This window comes from Rhinatrema bivittatum, chromosome 3, assembly GCF_901001135.1.
Source record: "Rhinatrema bivittatum chromosome 3, aRhiBiv1.1, whole genome shotgun sequence".
Lineage (NCBI taxonomy): Eukaryota > Metazoa > Chordata > Amphibia > Gymnophiona > Rhinatrematidae > Rhinatrema > Rhinatrema bivittatum.
The window spans coordinates 232,210,657-232,235,780 of NC_042617.1; the positions used below are offsets into that span (position 1 = coordinate 232,210,657).

The following is a 25,124-nucleotide window of genomic DNA, read 5'->3' on the forward strand; positions in this document are numbered from 1 at the left end:
TCTACTATTACTGGCCAGGGCTATTACAGTCCGGATTGTTTATTTCCATCAAAAAAACTTTTTCCTTCACAATCTGCTCTCATAAACATTCTGCTTTATTCTTCTCTTCCTATTATCCTCTCTACCTGTTTTGTTCTGATAAATGCTCAAACTATCTCCAAGAAAGCAACTATAATACATGACTCTCTTGTTACTTTAAAGCCAGACTGTTTCTGCCTGAAACCTGGCTGCATATGATACCCCTATTTTAAATCAATGCTGCCCTCCGCAATATTTATATATCCACCAGCCACGTGAATCACGGAGGGTTGGAGGGTTAGCTATCTTTTTCAAGAAATCACTTCAGTTTTCCAAACTCCTAATTTCTATTCCTGCCCCATATGAACTTTTATTCTTTAAATCTAAACAGTTTAATATTGTCTGAGCCAGTGATTTTCAACCAGTGTGCCGCGGTACACTAGTGTGCCGCGACACATGGTCGGGTGTGCTGCGGGGAAAGTTCCCCAAACTTTAGTGCCCCCTGTGCAGGGCCGGCGGAAGCACTAGGCGAACTAGGCGGTCGCCTAGGCTAGGGCGCCAGCTTCCCGGGGGCGGCACTGCCCCGGTAAAATTAAGAGAGCCGCGCTTTCAAGCATGTGAGTCCTTTGCTGTCAGCCCGGGCGGAACGCGGCAGGACAGCTGGAGTCAGCGGCACCGGGCGTACTCTCTTCTTCCCGCCCCCCCCCCCCCCCCGCGGTCCGGAAGAGGAAGTGGAGAGCATCGGGTGCCTGCGCGGGAAGAAGAGACCACGCTAGTGTGGTCTCTTCTTCCGCGCAGGCACCCGATGCTCTCCACTTCCTCTTCCGGGGGGGGAGGAGAAGAGAGCACGCCGGGCACGACTGGAGTCAGCCGGGTGCCTGCGCGGGAGTCATCGGGTGCCTGCGCGGGAGTCTTCCCGCGCAGGCACCCGATGCTCTCCACTTCCTCTTCCGGGCCGCGGGAAGAAGAGAGCACGCCGGTGCCTGCGCGGGAAGAAGAGGCCACGCTAGTGTCCGACGGGAAGAAGACTGCAGCGCGGCTCGGAGGAAAATGGAGTTTCAACCGCGGCCGATGGGACTCCGCCTCCGCGAGGGCTGAAAATGAAGAGGTTAGCGTTGGGAGGAGGCTGCTGCTGCTGCTAGTTCCCGGGGTGGGGGAGAGAGATAGTGAATGAACGAGCAAGCATGTGTGTTTGAGATCCTGTGTGTGTGAGTGAGAGATTGCATGTATGTGAATGATTGAGAGCCTGTGTATGTGAGTATGTCTGTGATTGAGAGCCTGCCTGTGAGAGAGAGAGCATGAATGTAAGTTTACCATTGGGAACCTGTATGTGTAAGTTTGTGTGAAAGAGTATGTGTGTATGATTGAGATCCTTTGTGTGTGAGAGAAATCATGTGTATGTATGATTAAGAGCCTGTGTGTATAAGTAAGAGAGAGATCATGTGTGTCTGTGTCTGATTGACAGCTGGTTTAGGTGATGGAGCATGTGAGTATGTGATTGAGAGCCTGTGTGTAAATGAGAGAAAGAGAGGACATGTTTGTAAGCATGTGAATGAGAGTCTGTGTGTGAGAGAAAAAGACAGCATGTATTTATGTGATTGAAAGCCTGTGTGTGTGTGTGTGTAAGCGTGAAAAGATAGACAGCATGTGTGTAAATGTGTAATTAAGAGCCTATATAAGTGAGAGAGAAAAAACATGTGTATATGTGAGTACTGAGAGCACGTGTGTATAGGTGTGTCATTGAGAGCCAGTGTGAGAGAGAGCGCTGGTATGTGACTGAGAGAGGAGAAAGTTCCAAGCAAACCACCCCACCTCCTGCTAATTCAGAACAATCTCAGGACACCTGGATATCAAATGTTCCCAGGTATGCAGAGCAAAAAAATTTTTGTATCCTTATTATTTTTCATTACTGGGTTTTTGTGTCTGCTATTTTTAAATATTTTGTTGGTATCTGGAAATGTTTTATATGAGTTTTTAATTATTGGATATTCCACTCATCAGCTGTTTCGAAATATGTTCTTTTTGTTAGTACAGTTTTACTGCTGATGATTTTATATTTCTTGATTTGTTTTATAAGGATGGGTGATGTTTCTTTTTTCCTTTGTTACACTGCATACAGAGACTCTGGCTTGTTGCAGTTTCCAATTCAGTTTTTTCTGCATGCTTCTTGTTATGCGTTTTGGTCTCTTTATTCTATGTTAGGTGAGGGACAGCACGTGATTCAGGTGAGGTTTTCTGCTGGCGTGTTGTTTCTGTGTAGGACTCTATAGCAGCCTGACTTGGTCCGTTTTCCTAATAGGAGATGTATTGGTGTCTTAAGGCCTGGTGTAATATTTTCAGAGACTTATTGTACTTTAAAAGTGTGATCTTACATAAAATGCACACATTTACTTGTATTTAGTTTTAAACATATTGTATGGCTCTCATGGAATTACATTTTAAAATATGTGGCGTTTATGGCTCTCTCAGCCAAAAAGGTTCCTGACCCCTGGTATAGAGCTTAGCCACTACTGCTGCTTCTGGTGTGTACTACAGCCTGCATGGAAGAAGAGTAAGAGAGCTGCTGGAGGGGGTAAGTAAAGATGGCTTTTTAAGTTCATTTTTCTTGATTGACTGCCATTTTAATTATTTAATATTACGTGATGTGTCTGCTTTTTTTGTTTGAGCAACAAGTATAGCTTTGGTTTATGTTTATTTTATATATTTTTATTTATTTATTTATAAAAGAGTTTCTATACCGTCGATAAGACAAATCATCTCAATGGTTTACATGGCATAAAAATGTCAAATAAGTGTTCTGTTATAAATACAGACTTCATTATTTTCATTAATGCACAATGTAAGTTAATTGTGTGTGGAGGCGGGGGGGGGGGGGCGGCATAGCTGACGTTTCGCCTAGGGCGCCTAATACCCTTGCACCGGCCCTGCCCCTGTGTTTTGTTCCCCTACGATGCGCAGTCACGCTTCCTACAGTGTAGGAGCCGTGTACAATAACACATGCGCGAGCTTTGAACGCTCGCGCGACTTAATGACATCACCGAGCTGGTACTTGTACTCTGGCCTCATGACCATAGTATTTCTTATTGTACCCCTTTATATTGCAGTATATGCTTGGCAGAGGTGTTATCGCCGCGGTCGCCGCGTCAGCGACCGGGCTCCTACCTCCTCAGCTGGGTCCGGGGGTCTGCCGCAAGCCGCGGGATCCAGGGCCGGCCTGGCCGCATGGCGGTGATCCTCCCTCGTGGAGGACGCTGCCGAGCTCGGGAGATGGCTCCGCCCCCGAAGGGGAACGCGCGCGCGCGAGGGGCCGGCTTTTGACGGTCCAGCACCCGGATGTGCTGAACCGCCCCCTCTCTGACGTCAGCACTGGCGGGGAATTTAAGTCGCCTTCACTCCTTCCTACTTTGCCTTGCAACGAGTTCACTTCGGTGGATTAGTTGCTGCTCCAGGTGCCCCTGTTTCTGCTTGTCAGTCTCAGCATTCCAGTTTCCAGTTTCCTGTTGCCTGCTTTGATCCCGGATTGTCTTCTCGCTTCTGATTCCTGCTGCCTGCCTTGACCACGGATTGTTTCCTCGCTTCTGATTCCTGCTGCCTGCCTTGACCACGGATTGTTTTCTCGCTCCAGACTCCAGCTGCCTGCCTTGTTCACGGTGCGTCTCTCTCTCCTGCCTTCACGCCTGTTCCAGTTCCGGTCCGGGCCTTCCACGCCAGTCCTCGCCTAAGTCCCAGCGGTCCGGGTCCCTACGGGCTCCTCCTGGGGGGACCTCGGACTTCCAGGGTGAAGCCACCTAAGTCCTAGCGACCCGGGCGTTCACAGCTCCTCTGGGGGCGTCACGGGTTTCCAGGCGAAGGTTCATCTACGGCTGTGCGTGTCTGCCTCCCGACCACTTCCCAGCAGGGGTCGGCCCAAGGATCCACTTCCGGATTTCAACAAGAGGTCCTTTAAGTGTGGCAGATAATGTAATACTCTTCTATTTTAGTGTGTGGCTGTGCACACTATCTCAGCAGTGATGGAGAAGTATTTGAGAATGGAAAAGGCAAATGCCGAACAGGACCCTGGACACAATTCTGACCTAGATGAAGGCCCTAGTATGAGAGGTCGACAAAAGAAAAAAGACAAGACGGTGAGCTCAAGGCAATACAGTGAAAGCTATCTTTCATTTGGATTTACTTTCACTGGGGATGCGACAGCACCAACACCACTGTGCTTGGTGTGTGGTGAGAAGCTATCCAATAGCGCCATGGTGCCAAGCAAGCTTAAACGCCATCTCCAAACGAAACACTCTTCCGTTCAAAACAAGCCGATGGAGTATTTTGTACGCTTACATACAAACAATGAGAAAGAAGCAACTTTTTTGAGAAAAAGCACACAGGTAAATGAGAGAGCCCTCAAAGCTAGCTACCTTGTTGCTGAACTCATAGCTAAATAAAAAAAGTCTCACACTGTGGCAGAAACATTAATACTACCAGCTTGTAAAGCTATTGTAAATGAGATGCTTGGCCCTGACGCAGCCAAAGAGATAGCTAAAGTGCCTCTCTCTGATAACACAATTTCCAGACGGATTGATGACATGTCTGCTGACATTGAAACAGTTGTTTTGGAAAAGGTGCGCATCAGTAAGAAATTTGCCTTGCAACTTGATGAGTCGACGGATATCAGTGGACATTGTCAGCTGTTGGCCAATGTGCGTTTTGTGGATGGAGAAGCCATTAGAGAAAACTTCCTATTTTGCAAGGCACTGCCAGAAAAAACAACAGGAGAGGTAATATTCCAGGTCACATCGGAATATCTTGATAAAAGTGGGCTTACATGGGAAAACTGCACAGGTGTCTGCACTGATGGAGCCGCAGCCATGGTCGGGCGCATCAAAGGCTTTGTAAGTAGGGTTAAAGAAAGAAACCCAGATGTTCTTGTTACCCACTGTTTCTTGCACCGTGAGGCCCTCGTTGCAAAGACCTTACCAGCAGATCTAGTTCCTGTGTTGGATGATGTTGTGCGCATAGTGAACTTTGTGAAGATGCGACCTTTGCGATGTCGCTTATTTGCGTCTTTGTGTACAGAAATGGAAGCGGAACATAAAATCTTATTGCTCCACACGGAGGTCCGGTGGCTGTCACGCGGCAAAGTGCTGGCCCGTGTGTATGAGTTGCGAGAGGAACTTAAAATATTTCTGACAAACGAGAGGTCCGATTTTTCAAAGCTGCTTGCAAGTGATGAGTGGTGTACAAAGCTGGCATACCTGGCTGATATATTTCAATATCTGAATGAACTGAACACACGGATGCAAGGCCGAAATGAAAACCTGCTTACAAGCACTGATAAAATGAACAGATTCCGTTTAAAGGTGCAGCTCTGGCAACAACATGTTCAGGGTGGCAACCTTCAGATGTTCCCGCTCACCGAGAAACTGCATGATGGCAACACTGCTGCAATGTGCGAGGTGATTGGCAGACATTTGAAAACTCTTGAGTAGAAATTGTCGTTTTATTTCTCTTCAGCCTTCACAGAATGCCTTGACTGGGTTAGGGACCCATACAGTTCATTATCCGTTGCTGGAAAGGACATGACTTTAAAGGAGCAAGAGGAACTCATTGAACTGAAGCAAGATCACGGTTTAAAGCTAAACTTTGCTGATCTTCCTTTAGACAGTTTTTGGTTATCTGTTGCCAAGGAGTTCCCCATTCTGGCCAACAAAGCTATTTTGACATTGCTCCCATTTTCAACCACATATCTATGTGAGCTGGGCTTCTCAAGCTTGACTGCCATAAAAACTAAAAACAGGGAGAAACTGAGAACTGTTGAGGAAGAGCTTCGTGTGTGTCTTTCCACCATTCCTGCCAGGATATCCCTTTTGTGTTCATCGAAACAGGCCCAGGTTTCACACTGAATGAGTATAGATACATTTAGAATCTATATTTTTAAACATATGTATAATATGTACTGTTTTAGTGTCATTTTGTGCCATTTTGGTTGGTGGTGTGCCCCGGGATTTTTTAAGTGTAAAAAGTGTGCCGCGGCTCAAAAAAGGTTGAAAATCACTGGTCTGAGCTACTGTCCTCCAGGCCTCCTTCAACATAATATTTCTCCTTTTATTGAATCTCTCACAAATTGAGATTAATCTGCAGAACACTGTTACCTTAGGTGATTTCAGTCTTCAAGTTGATCATTCTCCTCTTTCCCATACTTGCTTAACATTTTTATATACTCTTTCCGCTTGTGGTTTCGAGCAACTTATCACCAATCCCACACTCTGGGGTAGATTTTCAAACCGCGCAAATTGGCGTACTTTTGCTGGCGCATCAGGCGCAAGCAAAAGTACGCGGGATTTTAGTAGATACGCGCGAAGCCGCGCGTATCCGCTAAAATCCTGGATCGACGCGCGCAAGGCTATCGATTCTGTATAGCCGGCGCGCGCCAAGCCGCGCAGCCTACCCCCGTTCCCTCCGAGGCCGTTCCGAAATCGAAGCGGCCTCGGAGGGAACTTTCTTTTGCCCTCCCCTCACCTTCCCCTCCCTTCCCCTACCTAACCCACCCACCCGGCCCTGTCTAAACCCCCCCCTTACCTTTGTCGGGGGATTTACGCCTCCCGGAGGGAGACGTAAATCCCCGCGCGCCAGCGGGCCGCTTGCGCGCCGGGACGCAACCTGGGGGCGGGTACGGAGGGCGCGGCCACGCCCCCGGACCACCCCGGGCCGTAACCACACCCCCGGGCCCGCCCCCATAACGCTGCCGACACGCCCCCAAAACGCAGCGCCGACCGGGGCCCCCCCCCCCAACACGCCCCCGACACGCCCCCCTCAGAAAACCCCGGGACTTACGCGAGTCCCGGGGCTCTGCGCGCGCCGGTAGGCCTATGTAAAATAGGCGCACCGGCGCGCAGGGCCCTGCTCGCCTAAATCCGCCCGGATTTAGGCGGATTTAGGCGAGCAGGGCTCTTAAATCCACCCCTCTGTGCAGATCATACTCTGGACCTTATTTTCATTAACCTGGAGTGATTTTCTCAATCCCAAGTAAATATTACCCCAATGATTTGCGATCCAGATTCATTCCTTTACTAACCAGACATTTTGATTATTCCCTAAGCGTTCTTGTTGACCATTGGTACCCTTCTCTTTTATCTGTTGTTGATGTTATTGCCCCCATTAGAACTGTGTCTAAAAACATCAAAAGACTGCCCCATGGTTTACTCCTGGACTTCAGTCCTAAAAGAGACTTCTCAGATGAGCTGAAATGAAATGGAGATCTAATCCTTTTCTTGAACTTCTTAATGCTATCTTAGGGCTATCTTATCATCCTATCTAACAGCAATGCTTGCTACCTAAAAAAGCCTACATCTACTCTAAGCTTTCTTTGTCTTTCAATAATCCACGCAAGCTTTTCCACTTAGTAAAAGAAATGATTTCTCCTGCACCCCAGTCTAGCATTCTGCCTCCTGTTTCTCCTGGCCTCAATATTGCTGAGTCCTTTGCAATGTTTTTCAGAAGGCGACAATTGGTAATAATTTCCAGATATAACTAATTCTATCTCTAACACTCTCCTCTCTGACGGATCCACTTAGGACTTCTTCTCTTTTGACTCATGTCCAGAGATTGTTCAGACTATTTCTAAACTCAATAATACTTTTAGTCCCTTGAATTCCTGTTCTACAGCTCTCCTCAAGATTCTGCACAATGACATAGCTCAATTTATCTCTCATTTTATCAATGTTTCACTTTCTACTGGTTATTTACCAGATTCTTTAGAAAAGGCCTCTATCCGTCCCATCTAACTTTCTTTAGATCCAGCAGATATCACAAATTATCGCCCAATTTCGTCCCTCCCATTTCTGGCTAAAATTGTTGAAAGCGTGTTAAAACAACTTTCTGTTTTCTTGGATGAGCACCATACTCTGGACCAGTATCAATTTGGATTCTGAAAATTCCATAACACTGAAATGTTGCTACTATCTAGCTTCGACACCATTCGTCGAGACGTTGATGCTGGTCTCTTAAGAATTCGACACAATTGATCATACCATCTTGCTTTCACGCCACTCATCTCTTGGTCTCTCTGGTGTTGTCTTTAGTTGGTTTCAATCCTTTCTCTCTTCCTGTTCTCAACAGGTATCCATAAGTTCTCACTAATCTACATGGCTCATTCTCTCTTCTGGTGTACCCCAAAGGCTCTGCACTATCAGCTGCTTTGTTTAACTTCTATCTTACTCCTCTTTGCTGCCTTTTAGCCAGCTTTGGGGTACTCTACAGATTATATGCTGACAACATCCAGTTCTTTTTTACCCTCAAATCCACATGGGACCAGTCTGTAAAATTTGCATCAATTTGTCTCTGCAATACAAGAATGGCTCTATTCCAACAAACTCTCACTGAACCTCAATAAAACTGAGATTCTTATTCTTTCTAGGTTTCCAGTAAAGTTTTTACCTTCTAATATCATAGTTAATGACTGCCAGTATGTAATCTCAGCATTACAATTGATTTTTCTCTCTCTATGCAGCCATATATTGCCTCACTTTCACACTCACTCTTATTCAAATTACATCTCCTCAAACACCTCAAACTACTTGAGTCGTCTGATTTTCACATGGTTTTACAATCATTTCTGTTCTCTAGCTTCTCTAGATTTTCCCTTTTCACCGGATTTCCCGCTGTATTAATCAACCCCTTCAAATACTTCAAAATGTTGTGGCCCATCTTCTATCAAATACACCTCTTCGTGAACACATTACTGCAGTTCTTCAATCTTTACACTCACTTCTTGTCTCCTACTGAATTCAATATAAACTTGCAATTACTGTTCACAATATGTTAAACAATTTGCCATTCCTTTGGATTTCCTCCACACAGAAGTTCTATGCTCCCTCTCATTCTCTGCATTCTTCTGGTCAAGATCTCTTAGACATACCTTCGGCAAGGCTCACTCACCTTGAGGAAACCAGGGAACGGTCCTTCTCCACCACTGCCCCCACCCTCTGGAACTCTCTCCCTCTAGACTTCAGACGTCTTAAAAATCCAAAGGCCTTCTAAAAATCCCTCAAGGCACCTTTTTAAGTTGGCATTCAACATCACATAGCCAATTTTGTTTTTATGATTTGTTATGTTTGTATGTGATTGATAAATGTGTATGTTTTATTGTATTCCACCCTGAACTATGGAAGGGCGGGTAATAAATAGTTTAAATAAATAAAGTCCACATATTTTACATGCAATATAACAGAGTACAGTGCACTGATTTCAATTTGTAATTTTAAAAAGAGACACCCTCCTAACCAAGTCATTCTCCTTACTTCCATAGACTTCAACAGCAACACCCTATAAGATATCTTCTCCCTTTGTCATTCATCTCCAAAGACTTAAAAAATGATCATTCTCTTAAATATCAAAGTAACTTTCAAGAGCCACAAAATCTTATTCATTATCTTCTTAGCAGCTTGAGGAGAATGCTACAGCAGTGAAGGATGTGCAAAACATATTGCCAAATCAACAAACAGGTCCTTATTAAACAGTAACTAAAAGGTGATTTATTTTATTATTATTATTATTATTATTATTATTATTATTGAGCCCAATATTCAAAACGGAATTAACCGGTTAAGTAGGATTTATCTGACTAAGTGGTGCCAATGAATATCCAGCTACAGTCAGCGGTTGCCACTTAGTTGGATAAATCAGTTATCCAGCTAAGTATTTAGCCAGATAACTCAGCAGTGGGGAATGGGCAGATCAGGGAGGAGTTGAGTTAGCCAGATAAATTACCTGGCTAACTTGCCAAGCCACACAGGGGTGAATATCATCCTCATTATTATTATTAAAAAATGTATTACCTGTATGCTCTCAATTCATGGTAGGGAACATAAAATTATCCATAATTTAAGACAAGTCCTACTGCTAATCAAATTAAATAATTCTTCAAACAAACATTTAAGGTAACACAGGAAGAATACCTTGGTCTTTACCCTCAGGTCATGCCCATTCTTATACCATAAACTACCAAGAGAAACATCACACCATACTAATTAGAAGTGGAAGACCATGAATTGGGTGCCCAGTAATATTCCATCAATCTAAAGGATCCTAAATATATGCAATACACTGTGCATATCATATCATATTCATTCTTATATAGCTTACTGCACAGGAAGATCCTATACTCACAGAAATTCCAAAGCCTTCCCATGTGTGCTGCACCCGGTAGCCCAGGAGCGTACCATGCATTCTTTGGATTGGAAGTTGCAACCATTCTACTTCCAGTGTTGACTGAGTCTCATTTATTAACACTGTCACATTCAGAGGTGCAGCAGATGGAGCTGAAAAACAGAATTAAACAGGATACATAAGCTAACAGTAAAATTTACATGCAGCATTGGCGTTGCATAAAGAATCATTTTAGAATTTAGGAGGGGAATTTTCAATAACTCTTATTATTAATTGCAACATATATAGGCACTATGCATGTTGTTTCCCTTTGAAAATTAGCAAGCATAAAGTATCTACACTCAAAGCGGTCAACTTGAAAGACTTCAACTTCCCCTTATCAGGAAAAGAACCCAGGAGCATGTATCAGAATGTGGCCCCAGCACTATGCCAGGGGTTTCCAAACTTTTTAAGTGAAGGACTGCATGAAACATTTCAAATCACCAAGAGGACCAGGGAGTGAAGAGGTCATTGTGAGATCAGCAGCAAGAGGAAGTGCTATTCTGCAATTTTTGTACATGTTCAAGGTGCTAATATGGGCTCATCCTATTTAGAGGATGGTAGTGAGACTGATTCATGTGAAAGAGAGATACCACTGTAGGTAAGAATGATGGTATTGTTTGAATAGGTATCTTTTCATCAGAGCCAAACAGGAATAGTTCCCTATAGGAAAGATCCTGCAATTCTGATATTCTCCTCGCAGAATAACCACTAGGAATGTATTATGCACCAAAACCTAGATCAATGTACCTCTAGTAGGGTCAAATGGAAGAGAAGTTAAAGCCCTAACACAATGTTTAAGGCTTATGGAGGTCCGTTAGCTCTTCTCTGAAGTGAAGGAAATCCACCTCTGAGGAAATGTGAACAACAGGATGAGTTGAAAATAATCCAAGAGGACTAAGCCTGTGATAAGAGACCCACTTTCTGAAGAGTCAAATGAAGACAGTTCACCAAGAGTGTCCAGGACACTCTGGAGCCACTAGAACTACTGTTCCTAAATGAGTTAAAATCCTTCGAAGCACCTTTCCAATGAGCATCCACGAAGAAAGACATACAGCAAGCTGTGAGAAGGCTATATTTGAAACAGGATATCCATGTCTGAAAAGGCCTGATTCTTTCTCCAAATGAAGAAACCTCAGAACTTTGGCATCCTTGTACACCCTTTTTGTATAAGATCATGCTACTATCATTCTCCTAGATATAGCGTGTGTTGGATTAGATGACGTGCCTGAACATCCTCAATTCCCGCAATGTGGGCCAATGAGAGCCTCTGAAGAAACTTCTCTGCTCTTTCCAAGGAACAGGTGTAATTTTTGAGCTCTTCCCCTGTATGCATCTGGCATCCACCTGTTGATTTACATATGCCACTGCCACAGCATTGTCAGAATTTATCCTTTCCATGCAGTATAATCAAGAACTCCTGCAAGGCCTTTATGGCCCTCATTTCAAAACGGTTGATGGCACATCCTGATTCTGTCGTTCCAGTGCCCATGAGTTGTCAGTCTCAAACAGCGTATACCTCAGCCACTGAAGCTGGCATTCGTTGCACTGATCATCCCATGGGGAGATTCCAGTTCTATTCCTTTCAATAAGTTCTACCTAAGTTCTACATAAGTTCTAAGCTGTCTCCCTTTGAAGTGGTAGTCTCATGGTTTCCAGGTTGATAGGAGGAATATATAAAGGGCCATCTGTGTGTATGTGCTCAAGACACAGTCAAAAGTTGCCCCCAACAATCTCAGAACCTGTAGATAGTCCCAGGCTCTGGGCACCCACAACACTAAGAGTATTCAGATCTAATGTAGAAGCCTCTTGACTCTTTCTACTACATGAATACTTTCCCCTGTATACCAGGATGCCTTCTTCACATAGCACCATGTTTATGACTAATATTACTTAAAACAAGGTCTGTGGGGTCACAGCTAATTTGAAAGGAAGCTCTAGAAACTGAAAGAGTCCTCCCTGAACTGCAAACCTTAAGAATCTCTGATGGTCTGTCTTAATATGCATGTGGAGGTATGCCTCCATGAGATATAAGGATGTGAGGAATTCTTCCTGCTTTCCCATCACCATTACCAGCCGTAGAAATTTCCATGCAGAATCTGATACCCACAAAGCTCCATTGAATGAACCACAATGTGCCCTCCTTATTGGACCTGACAAGGTAGCTAGCTGGAATATCTACCTTGCCCCTCTTCCTCTTTGGGACCTGCCCCTCCCCCCACCCCACACACACACACCTGGAGTAGTCATTCTAAGGTGGAATCCTACCACAGTTTAGTTCAGAGGGGAATGATTGGGTGGCACAATAAATATCTATGATGAAGTGGAAAAATGCCAGCGAGTGGCTGTGTCTTACTGCACTTAAGACCAACTGATCTGATGTGACTTGAGTTCATTCCCTGTAAAAACTGGCCAACCGACTGTTTATTTACACAATAGGGAATGTAGATACTTTGACCTTCATTGTGTGTTTCTGATACCTCCTTCTCAGGGCTTTCTCTTGTATTCATGAAAGGACTGGACAATGCCTGGAAAGTGGTTCCATTGTGACGAGTTACCCAACTCAGGGTAGCACCTCCTTGCCTCTCTGAAACCAGTTTGCTAGAACCTGAACATACAGTCTCTCATGGGCAATCCACCAGTACTCTGAAGCTCGGTTTCTCCCCCAGTTCCTTGATTTGCTTCTCAAGGTCATCCCAAGATAGTAGCCTACTGAGGCATGCTTTAAACCCCCATAATAACCACCTAATGAGAACTGTTATGGCCCTATTTCTTGCCAAAGTCCTGATGAGAACACAGAATGGGTCTGTCACGAAGGCTGTGCCTGCATCTCAGTGGGTAGTAATCTTAAAATGCCGTAATGCTATCTTCCAAATGTTTCTCTGGGAGGTGTTTTATTTAGCACCACCCTGTGTTGGACATGTAACACTGCAAACCGCTGCATCTCAGGATCAGCATGGAACTTCAAAGGACTGTTTTCACCTCTGACCTCCTTCCTGTGGCTCCTTGAGTGCACTGTCACTTTCCAATGGAATTGTGGTTTTGTGAGTGACTGCTGAAACCAGTGTGTCCACTTTAGGTACCATTAGTTAACGGATACAATCTGCTCATGATCCCACCTACCTTGAGGTCCATCTCTGTGGCATCCCATTGTGCTGACAAGAGTGCCCTAATCACCCAGAGAAGTGGACAGGCTTGGCAAGTCTCCATAACCCTTCTCGGATCGGGTCCTGGGAAGTATCATTGCCCAGCATCTCTTTCTAAGAAATTGAAATTTCCCCAGATCTTGGGAGATTATTGACAGCATCTCTTCCTGGTTACAGTAGATTTGTTTGCCACCAAAGCCTAAGCAGTTTGTGGTAAGCTTGGGAGTTAACATAGAGGAAGCTGGGAGAAAAATGCAGAAAAACTACAACCTCCCCTGCATCTCTGTCCTTCTAAAGAAATGGACCACTATAGCTTCAACACTTTGCCAGTTGGGAATACCCCTTCTTCCAGCTCCCCTCATTCCCTGTCCTTTTCTTTGCCTTCCTTAATCCCAAAGTCCTCTTGCAGGAACTCTGAGGCTGAGGCTACAATCGGATCATTCAAGTATTCATCTGTCTTCCACCTGGATCATTTTAGATTGTCTGTGTGCCAAAAAGCCTCTGTGGGGAGATGGGGAGGGGGAAGGAACGAAAACAGAAGGGAACCTCTGCCTCAGACAGCAGGTTTGTTGGAGGAGGAGTCCAAATTTGGGAGAAAGGAGTGAGGAAGGTTGTTGGTAGAGACCGCCCCCTCACCCAAAATGGGCATCTCATCCATCCATTGGAACAAGTCCGAAATAGTGGGCATCAAAGAAGATGGGTCTAGGAACAATTCCTGCACAAGGCAATTTGCTTCCATAATGGCCTCTGTGGTAGGATTCTCCCTCCCCCTGGAGAGTGCCATCTCAGGACCTCTGGAGGTGTTCAAGGATGACACTGAGGAGAAGCCCCCCCAAGCTATCTGTGGGGATGATACCCCCATCGTCCTGCAGGCAACAGAGACCTTCTCAGCAGGCTTCCAGATGTAAGAACAGCAATAATTAATTATGGGAGTGCTGCCGAGGTAGTACCTGCAGGCTGAGACATGATGCCTGTGTCAGCTGGAGCTACCATAAGAACATAAGAAATTGCCATGCTGGGTCAGACCAAGGGTCCATCAAGCCCAGCATCTTGTTTCCAACAGAGGCCAAACCAGGCCACAAGAACCTGGCAATTACCCAAACACCAAGAAGATCCCATGCTACTAATGCAATTAATAGCAGTGCCTATTCCCTAAGTAAACTTCATTAATAGCAGTTAATGGACTTTTCCTCCAAGAACTTATCCAAACCTTTTTTGAACCCAGCTACACTAACTGCACTAACCACATCCTCTGGCAACAAATTCCAGAGCTTAATTGTGCATTGAGTGAAAAAGAATTGTCTCTGATTAGTCTTAAATATGCTACTTTCTAACTTCATGGAATGCCCCCATGTCCTTCTATTATCCAAAAGTGTACATAATCAATTCACATCTACTCATTCAAGACCTCTCATGATCTTAAAGACCCCTTCAGCCTTTCCTCATAGACGAGCTGTTCCATCCCCTTTATCATTTTGGTTGCAAATCGGGTTCTCTGATTTGGCAAAGACATCGGGTTCTCTTTATCATTTTGCACAAATCGGGTTCTCTTATTTGGCAAAGACATTCCAAAGGCTATGTGACAGGGGTACTGCATGGGTGGAAGAGCTAAGAGCACCCCCTCCCCCCTCCCCCCAAGCCTAAAAGCCACAAATGGTCTATACCAGGGGTGGGCAATTCCGGTCCTCGAGGACTGCAAACCAATTGGGTTTTCAGGATATCCTTAATGAATATGCATGAGAGAGACCTGCATACACACTGCCTCAGTTGTATGCAAATCTATTTCATGCATATTCATTAGGGGTATCCTGAAAACCTGACTGGTTTGCAGCCCTCGAGGACCGGACTTGCCCACCCCTGGTCTATACTAACCTTCTGTCCATTGCCTTCCTTTTTACACTTAATTTTACTGCTGCAGTAAGAATGGATCTTCAGGAGTTAGCCTGCAAAGCAAGACTAACTTCTTAAACTCCAGCTCTAGTTGCTGCCAATCAAAAGGTAGAGGATGTGGGGGAGGGGGAACTAGAGCTTCTGGCTATCACAGACCCCCAGAGCTGGAGGGCCAGCATAGGTCAGGGGCCACTGCCACTCTGCTCCCCCCTCCACACACACACACACACACACACACACATTTGACCCTGCTCAACTGAGGGAAGTTATCACTTAGTATTATACCATAAGGGCAAACTCTTCTTTCTCTACGCAGTTACAACTGTATGGCATCATCCTTCTCTGCTGGAAATAGAGAGTACTGAGAATTGAGGCTGCACAGGGCCCTATATATGGTGACAGCAGTGCTCTAGTTGTTTTCTATCTTCATCTGCTGGTAGGGAGGTAAAACCCATGCTTCTGGACCGGTCTTGAGGGATAACAAGTATATATTTTCCTGCATTACAAATATAAGCACATACTGAAACATATGTATGTACTTTCATGGCAGAAATATGTAATATTTTATAAGCTGTGCAGCTCCCACCATACAGTTTATAAAATACTAACTCACATTTGGTGAACTTACACAGACTACTGAAAACTGGGCTCAATAATTGCTGTAACTCTGAAAATCCAATACACTACATCTACCAGTTTACCTTTAACCTCTTCTATAAAATGTAGCAGATTTGTGAGGCAACACTTCCCTTGGGTAAATCCATGCTTGCTGTTTCCTATTAAATCATGTCTATGTATATGTTCTGTGATTTTGTTCTTTAGAATTTTTCCAATGTCTTCTGGAGGTCTGATCAGATGTGTGGTGGTGCACTCTGGGGATCCCCCTCCGAAATAATCAGCTATGGCTCTGGGCTTTGTATTTTGATTAAATAAATGTTAGAGAAGCAGTTGAACTAGACAGACTCTTTCACAGCTTGGAGACACGGAGTGATGAGTGCAAAGTCTGGGAGACTGGCACGCAAAATGACGGCTTATGGATTCCAGGATAGCGACTTAATCACCTCGGTCTGTAATGGAAAAAGTCATGGCACTGGTATCAGACGAGTTTATACTCATCATTTCTAAAAGTGCTTCGGCGGCATTAGAGGACAGGGTGTCCAAAATTCAATCCACAATAGAAGAAATCAAAGAGGACTTGGATGCACAAGGCATGCGGTTGACGGAGGTGAAGATCATTCAGGTCAAGTGGATGTACATATTGCCATACTCCAAAAAGAAAATGCAGAGTTGATGGCTAAAATTGAAGACCAAGAGAATAGGAATTGACGAAACAATTTAAGAGTAATTGGTCTTCAGGAGGCATTCAAAGATAGAGATCTGCCTGACTTCTTAAAAAAATAGCTCCTGGAAGTAGTAGGATTACTTGCTGGGGCACACTTTACAACATTTGAACAAGCTCATAGGGTGAGCCCGGAAGCAGGAGAATGACAACAGGCCGAGACTGGTAACTGCCTGTATTTTAAATTGGGCTGATAAAACTAAGATTCTGAATGCTTATCATGCTAAAGGTTCTGTCGAGTATGATGGGACTAAGATCTTACTATTTAATGATTATTCTGCCAAAGTGGCAGTGCAAAGACCTCTCACCTATTTGCTCCGAGCTACATAAAAATGGGATCGACTTCTCAGTGCTTTTTCCTGCAAAGCTCCGAATCCAATATGCGGGCAAGATACTCTTTTTGTCAGATAAGGAAGAGATGCACAAGTTCTTCCAAGGGCTGCAAAAGTAGTTGGAATTATAAACATGCACATTAGAGACATGTACATACTTCAAAGAGAATGATTGTACTGAGTGCAGGATGGAACATTTCATTGAGACGTGAATATGTACAAAGGAGTTTTCAGTTGGGCTGTTGAGTCTATGTATGTGAATCCATTTGCTGCCATTAAACAAGTTTGAGTTACTTTTAAATGCATCTTAGTCACAACAGCCTATCACCACGATAGGACCATGCTATAATATGCATAGTAAGGGGGAGGCTAAAGCGGATGGAAGATATGGACTTATTATTTTACAAGTACATTTGTACCTTGGCGAAATAAACAAAATTTGGAATAATCTTCCAGTCGAGTTAAGATTGGAAACAAATGTGGTACAGTTTAAGAAAAAAGTCAAAACATGGCTAAACCAACAACCTTTTGATGATGAAAATACACAAGGCACTACAGGAATAAATTGAAATAACAACTGCTCGCTAGCAAGTAGCAAAGGCTTGAGAAATAGTTTATATTATGACTGAAAGGCATGCAATTGTCAATGATATGATTGTCTATGTGTGTGATTCGTTTAGGGATTAGATTGTAAACTGTAACTATTTTTTTTAACAATGTAAGAATGATGCTGTTGTATACAGTATGTTTTTATATGATGCATTTTATTATTTAAATGTTAATTATTGTAAACCAATATGATGGTCCCCACCAAATACCGGTATAAAAAAGTTTTTAAATAAATACATGGCAGTTATAGGCTGACAATACTGGATGCAGGAGGGTCACTTTTGGGGGCCGTGCAGATGCCTGCTGGAACTCTCACAAAGGCTGCTACATCTGAGACTGTGAATTCCTAAAGCAGCTGTTATTTAAGTATGAGATTGCTTTCACATACACCCCAATTGTAATAGCCTGCTACCCTGAATATTGCACTGCTCTATAAAATGTGCTGCACTATTTGAATGCCAGAGCAAGAATTGGTAATAAGGTCAGCAGCTCAGACTGCAGATGTGGGAAAAGAGTGGTATTGCCAAATGGTCTTCAACATGTCATGTTTTGTGGTGAACAGTTTTTGCCCATAGGCTGGGATATGGGTCTTGTGTGGTCAAAAGATACTTCCCGTGAAGTTGAAGGAGAAGACCCGACCAATTTGGACTATCCCCTGGCAGATGACACAGTAGCTGTTCAGAGTTCAGCTGAAAGGACACTTGAGAGTTGATTATAAACTGCGTCATTAATATGGTGGCTGGACACAGTTCTGAGTATGCTCTGAACGATGATGGCTGCTCTTTCTTTAATTTTGGATTTCAGCATTCAGGTTAATTCTAAGATTTTTCCATATGTGTTGAAAGTGTATGTTCTTTTCCTTAGTACATTACAGTGCCATATGTACATTATTTTTATGATGATCTTGTTGGGGGGTCTCTATGGGCCCATCTTCTTATCTCTAACTAGAAGGGGAAGAATGCTGGAGAATGGAGGATGGTGGTCCCTTAGGATAACATTTAGGGAGAGTTATTTTTGTGTGCAGATGGTATGGCTGTTGTGTGCATGGAATCTGTTGGGGGGAGGAGGGGGACAAGAGGGAAGATAGAAGGGGCGATATAGGGCAGGGGGTAGGGGGTGTTATCGCTAGCAGGAGAACAATCCAGATATGGCTAAAAGGAAGCAGGAGTGTAGTTTTTTTGCTGGGGACAAGAGAAAGAAACCAAAATGGAGAGTTGCAGTCATTTTATGGCTCATCCTTTCATCTAGGCTGGGGGATACAGGTTATTTGGAGAATTACAATTATGTCTGCTCTTTTGAGGACAGATTTTTTTTTAAATTATTTTTTTATATACCAACATTCAATCGAGATATCACATCGGTTCACATACAGGTACTGTAGGTATTTCCCTATCCCCAGAGGGCTTATGATCTAAGTTTTGTACCTGAGGCAATCTTGAATTTGCATTGCTGAAAAAGCAGAGAAGAACAGATGATGGTATTCTCTTGGACAGAGAGCAACATAAACCCTGTTTTGTCCCATGTGCATTCATTTGCCAAAGCCTGTCTGAAGGTAATATGCATTATAGCTTTCATTTATTATAATGGGTGACCTTAAAATTGTGACTTGGAATGTTGACGTATTCACTCTCCAATAAAGAGAACAAAAATGTTATCTTTGCCGAAAAACAGAAAGTACACATAGCTTGTTTGCAGGAGACACATATGATTGATGAGGAACACTGTAAGCTAAAAAAAGGATGGGTGGGAAACTGCTATTATGTATCTTACTCTAGTGGACAACATGGAATGGCCACTTTAATTAATAAAGATCTGTCTTTTCAAGTAGAAAAGATAATTAAAGATCCTAAAGGGTGTTATTTGTTTTTAATTGGAATGCTCTATGGGATGAAAATTGTTATATTTATTCCTCAGATTTCTTCTCAAACCTTATTTCAGTGCTTCTGGGATATCCTGATTATGGTTTCATATTAGGAGGAGATCTACATATAGTGGCAGATAGTGCAGAGAATTGCCAACCATCTAGAACTCCTAATCCGAGAGAGAGTCAAAGAGGAGTGAATCTACTGAAAAAAGAATTGGCAGTATTAGACAAATGGCAAGCATTGCATCCGGGAGAGAAAGATTATACTTTTTTTCCAATCCCCACCAGAGATATTCTAGACTAGACTATATTCTTCTATCAAAAAAGCTGTTCACTACTGTTTTAAATGCAGTCATTGGTAACATTATTACGTCGGATCATGCTCCAGTTTTTCTGACAAATAAGGTTTGCAGAGATACCCACAATCAGTATTTCTGGAGGATGGGCTCGGGTCTTTTTAAGGATTCGGATTTTTGTGACTTCTGACGACTAAAGTGGAAGGAATATAAACAGTTCAATGAAGCTCCTAATATCTCTTCCACGCTCCTGTGGAAAGCAGGAAAAGCAGTTATGCGGGGGGAGATAATGACATATGTAGTTCAAAAAAGAAAGCAGAGAGATATGGAGATTTTGATTTTATCAAAATAACTGCAACAATTGAAAAAAGAGCATATCTCCTCTTTCTCTGAAAAGGTGAAGAAAGAAATGGATGAGATCAAAGTTTTGTTGAACCATCTGTTATATCTCAAAGTAGTCTGTTCTGTTAATTATTTCCGCTTTCAATTTTATAAATGTGGAAATAAAGCGGGGAATATGATGACACATTTAGTTCTGGGAGTAAGACAGAAAACTTATATCATGGGTTTACAAGATTGAACAGAGATCCCCATTGACTGATACAAATAAAATCTTGGAGGTGTTTCAGAAATATTATCAGCAACTATACTCTCAAATCAACTAAATAGGGATAGTTTTTTCATCGGCCTTTTGCTTCTTTCTTACAGAATTTATTGGAAAAGCTAAATTTACATATTTCTGAGGAAGAGATCTTTAGAGTTATTAGTAAGTTAAAGATGGGAAAGGCCCTGGGAGCAGATGTATTGGGTACTGACTTTTATAAAATTCTTAAATCCCAGCTATTGATGCCATTGAAGGACATTTTTAATTATGCGTTAACTAATGGATTGTATACTTCTCATATGACCCAAGCAGTCATAATTAGTATGATAAGGAGTTTTTAGTTAGTGGATTTTTTACCAAAGTTTGGTTGTTTGTTTTTTGTACAGGAAGGTGCTAACGGCTTTAATCTTTTCAAGCACGCTACATGTGGTTAATTTCTTTCTTTTCCTCCTCTGATTAGCTTTAACAAGGAAGCCTATTTTTTGTCGGTGTGCATCTATTTATATAGGTTAAGATTTTGTGTAAAAGGTTTCCTTGCTAAAAAAGTTTAGTGATTGTAGTTAAACTTAAATCTGGACATTTGTAAACTGCTGGCAGTGTTGTATCTAGGGGCATTTGACTCAATTGCTGCAGTTCATTAAACAGAGAAAGGAATCTTTCAGTTCTATGCTGTTTTTCTTCTCCCCCCTCCCCCTCAAGGGCTGAGTGATGTAGCCCTTGCTGGCTACAAGGACTCATGTTTATAGTAAACATAGAAACATAGCAATGATGGCAGAAGGAGAACAAGCGGTCCTTCAGGTTTGTCCAGCCAGTTTCACACATATTTTCTTTTATATTTATTTGTTTCTCTTAGCTCTTTGGTTCTATTTCCCACCATTAAGGTAGGGATGCTCATATTTGCATCTAAGTTTTTAGAATTGTGTTATTAATGAGAGTTTATTGTGAAGAGATTTTAGCACAATGTGATGTGTGTTTCATTTTTGAGAAATTCCAGATGTTCATTTGGTAAGAAAGAAAGCATGAAACTGTATTTATTTAAAGCCATTCATAATTAGATTTGATTTATCATTGGAAAGGGATGTATTGTCTTTTTCTTTGGTCAGGTGCATAGGCAGAGAGATAGAAAGGAAAAACAATATATATATATACCAAAAGAGAGCGACTCCATTTTAATGAATTGATCTGTTTAGTGTGAAAACAGAAATTTGTGTTGTTGAAAGTATGGGGAAGTGCATATTAGGGATGACGTGATGTTAAAGAGGGGATTGAGCTTTATTTCTATATTGGATAAGGGTATGTAAAGTGCTGTATCACTTAACTAACCTATTCATTTGAAGAGTAACAGTTGTTTGGCGGGAGAGGAGGTGACCCCCCCTTAGGAATGTGTTTGAGAAGAAAGATAAAAAAAACCTGGGAGTGAGTCACTTTTAAAATGAATTGTACAGTTATGCTGATGTAAGAGTTTTGAGGTTTTTGTTTGATATTATAAAGTGTTAGAGTCAGTATGTGATGGAAGAGGGACTAAAGATATAAGTTATTTAATTAAACTGACGTAAGAAAAAAAAAGGGAGAAAAGATCTCATATGCCTACCATCTAGGCTGAGTTTTTGTTAATGAAAGACCTTATGTTATATTCTAAGGATGATAGATATTTCTCAGTTTTGCTTATACCTCACTAGATGTTAACTTTTAGATGAAGGGAGAAATAGCTTAACAACACAATAAAACAGGGAGATGCCTCATATATAATTGCAGGTTCTGGCTAATGCATATGAATGAGTGCTCAGGGTTGGGCACAGTAGGGAATGAATTGCTCTTGGGTATAACAAAGTCTGTCCTTCAAGTAAGTTAGGAGTTTATAGCATAGAAGAAAAAAAAAAGGGTTTTAGATTTGTAAATGGAAGTAGCTCTTATCACAGGGAACAGCGCCTCCTAGAGGTGAAACAATAGAAAGGAAAGTAGATTTATGACTGCTTTTTGCTGAATTAAGGTATAACAGCAGTTTGACTTTTAAGGAACCTGTAATGTCATTTTTAAATGTAATTTTAATCATTATATTAACTGTCATATACTAGATTTCTTTCCAGGGTACCAAAGCACAAAGCACATCTGTCTCTGTTCCATGGAAGATGAAGGTTACAGTTTTTTCCAGTTTGATTCCTTTTCAATTTTTTAATAGATCTATTTTAATTTTAATCCTGAGTTTTTGTTTTCTTTTGTGGATCGATCCAATTCTTTTATATTTTTTAAAGTATTTTTTTAATTTTTTGAGCTCAAAAGTATGTCATGTGGTCTGTTATGTGTTGAAGGTGGAATGAATGAATGCATGCATTATGTAGTCAGTCTTATGAAATATATGTTTTAATGTAATGTCTGAGTATTTATGTTTGTGGTTTGGACCATTGTATGATTCAAAATAATGTGGGGATTATTTTGCACATTAAATATAGGGAGTACGTGACATAATAGTATTTTCTTACTACTTTATTGGATTTGTTGTACTTTTATTTAGGTTTGAATCCATACACATGCATCTAATCTAATGAGCTAAGAGATTCGGCTCGGCCATCAGCACTGAATCCTACTAAGAACTATATATGCACTGATTGCAGAAATTATCCTTGGCCACAGAAGTTATTACATACTATATGGACTGAAATGCTTACAATTTATACATGATCTTTGCTTTTCTCTTCGTTCTATGGGAGTGATTTTATGCAGAATCTAGGTTCTTTCATTCTCGGCCAGTACTTAGGTGTTCAAGTTAATGATATCATCTGAAGTGATGCTATTTTTATTAGTTTGTATGTTCCAAATTTGGTAGAATTTTCCAGTCTTAGAATTTATAATACTTATATGTATTCCTATGCTGAATCAGCTAAATGACTATGTACTAGGTTTTTCTTTATCTTTATCTAGGGAAGCTGCTTTGATCACATAGAGGGTGATGTGTTTCAGTGTGATTCAAATATGATAATTCAGGGTTCAAGAGGGAGATCTATATATATTTCTCTTCCACACCAGCATAAGTTATAAGCTATTCCTATTCTTCTGTTTTGCAGCTTACACTTATGGTAATCACTTTGCTGATCTTTAATATCTCAATATTCTATTTTTTATTATAATTTCTTCGCTGAACCTTTTTTGAATATCTTTTTCCTATGACACTATCTATTAGATTTTACCTAATGACTGTTTCACTCTCTTTCACAAAGATTTCTTACTAGTGTAGCCTGTGATATTTATTATGAGATTGTTCTCCTTGAAACCAATACATACCTTATACATGAGGAGCTCTGTCATAGGGATCTGCAAAATTCTATTACTATGTCTTTCGGCATATTAATTGCTCATTGTTCTTTTCTTCTTATCTTGGCCCTTTCACTATAAACCCTATCTGTGACTTAAGATATTCTGTTTATAAGCTAGTTTGTTTCCATTTAGGATTCCAAAGGGGAAGATATAATTTTCCTTATTTCTGTTTGTATTTGTATTACATTCCTTCCTTTCTCTGTGCAAAGATTCACACTGATGGTTTATCAATCTTGCAAAGTACATAATTTTGTTTTAGATCACATAATATGCTAAAGACTTTCTCACAGAGTCAGCTTTTTCTTGTTTTTATGATTATCCCCAATTACACTTAGACTTACCATCATCTAAGAAGGTTATTAGCCCCACTTCTCTAGAAGTACCTGAAGACGAAGCAGTATTACTAGCCCTCATCTATCTTAATAACTTATACCCCTTGACCGAAACTGGTTTAGTCACCTTGCCATCCACAGCTGTATCATCTCTTGGACAGGTGACTGCCACAATTGAATTATGACTGTCCATACAGTGATTGCTTTCACTGCTACAGGTTGTTGTCATAATACTGCATAGCACCATCAATACCCTACAGAACTAGCATGATGTTTTGGACTTTTGCTATGCCTTAGCCTACCATGCATATGCCTCTGCTTTCGCTGATTTGGATCTTTTATCACTGCAGCCTATGACCAGAATATGTCTTATGCTTTGCAACACCTTTATAACTCATCCCACATTATGTATGCACTACACAGTATGAGTCCTTCTGCTAATTCTTGGTTTTCTTTTCTTTTATTGGCTTCCTTTACTTTTCTGGTAATGTGCATTGATTATATCCCTGCTTGCCATTTTAATGAATATTATCCTGGGTAGTTGTTCACAATAACAGTACTCATTGAAAAGACTTGCCCAGTATACCTAGTATTATATGAGAAACATAATACTTTCATACTGATCTCTTTGTTCTTCTTATCTTTATCTGTTACACCACTATTATGTAATTACTTGACTCTGAAAGATAACATATGTGATCTTGCTATTATGAAGTAGGTCCTTTTTATAACGCAGGTATCTGTATAGCTCAATTATAGAGCTAATGGCTACCTAGTGAAAATTAGTTATGCTGATTATTATTTGTCAATTCATGAGTGCATGTCTGCCTATGAGTCTCATTTACTTTAAGGGGGAATCTAGAGGGATAACACATACACAAGGTTAGTTGTTAGCTTACATATTTAGCTCATTTGCCATAGTCACTTTTCATTGTTCTGCCTTCACCTCTGGTACTTGGGTGTGTCACCTTTTCCATTGAAGGTGTCACAAGAGGGAAATGAAGAATATGCCTGATCAGACAACTAATATTGAGAAGGAAAATACCCAGACGCCTCTGTTGTACTGTGGCCTGTCAGAGCTGAATGAACTCTGAGTGCCTTTCTGAGCATGACTTGCAAAATGTCTCTGAGCAGGTAGACATACTGGCACCAACAAGGGAGGCCTATTCAATGGGTTACACAGAAGAAACC

At 41.8% G+C, this 25,124-nt stretch overlaps 1 protein-coding gene across 1 annotated transcript in view; it reads right to left on the reverse strand.

Annotated features, from left to right (window-relative positions):
- Window positions 1–25,124, reverse strand: part of MERTK (MER proto-oncogene, tyrosine kinase) — a 609,785-nt gene that overhangs the window by 343,388 nt on the left and 241,273 nt on the right. The window contains exon 8 of the mRNA XM_029594310.1: window positions 10,171–10,322. Within this exon, the coding sequence (XP_029450170.1) occupies window positions 10,171–10,322 (152 nt within the window). The remainder of the gene's footprint in view (window positions 1–10,170; window positions 10,323–25,124) is intronic.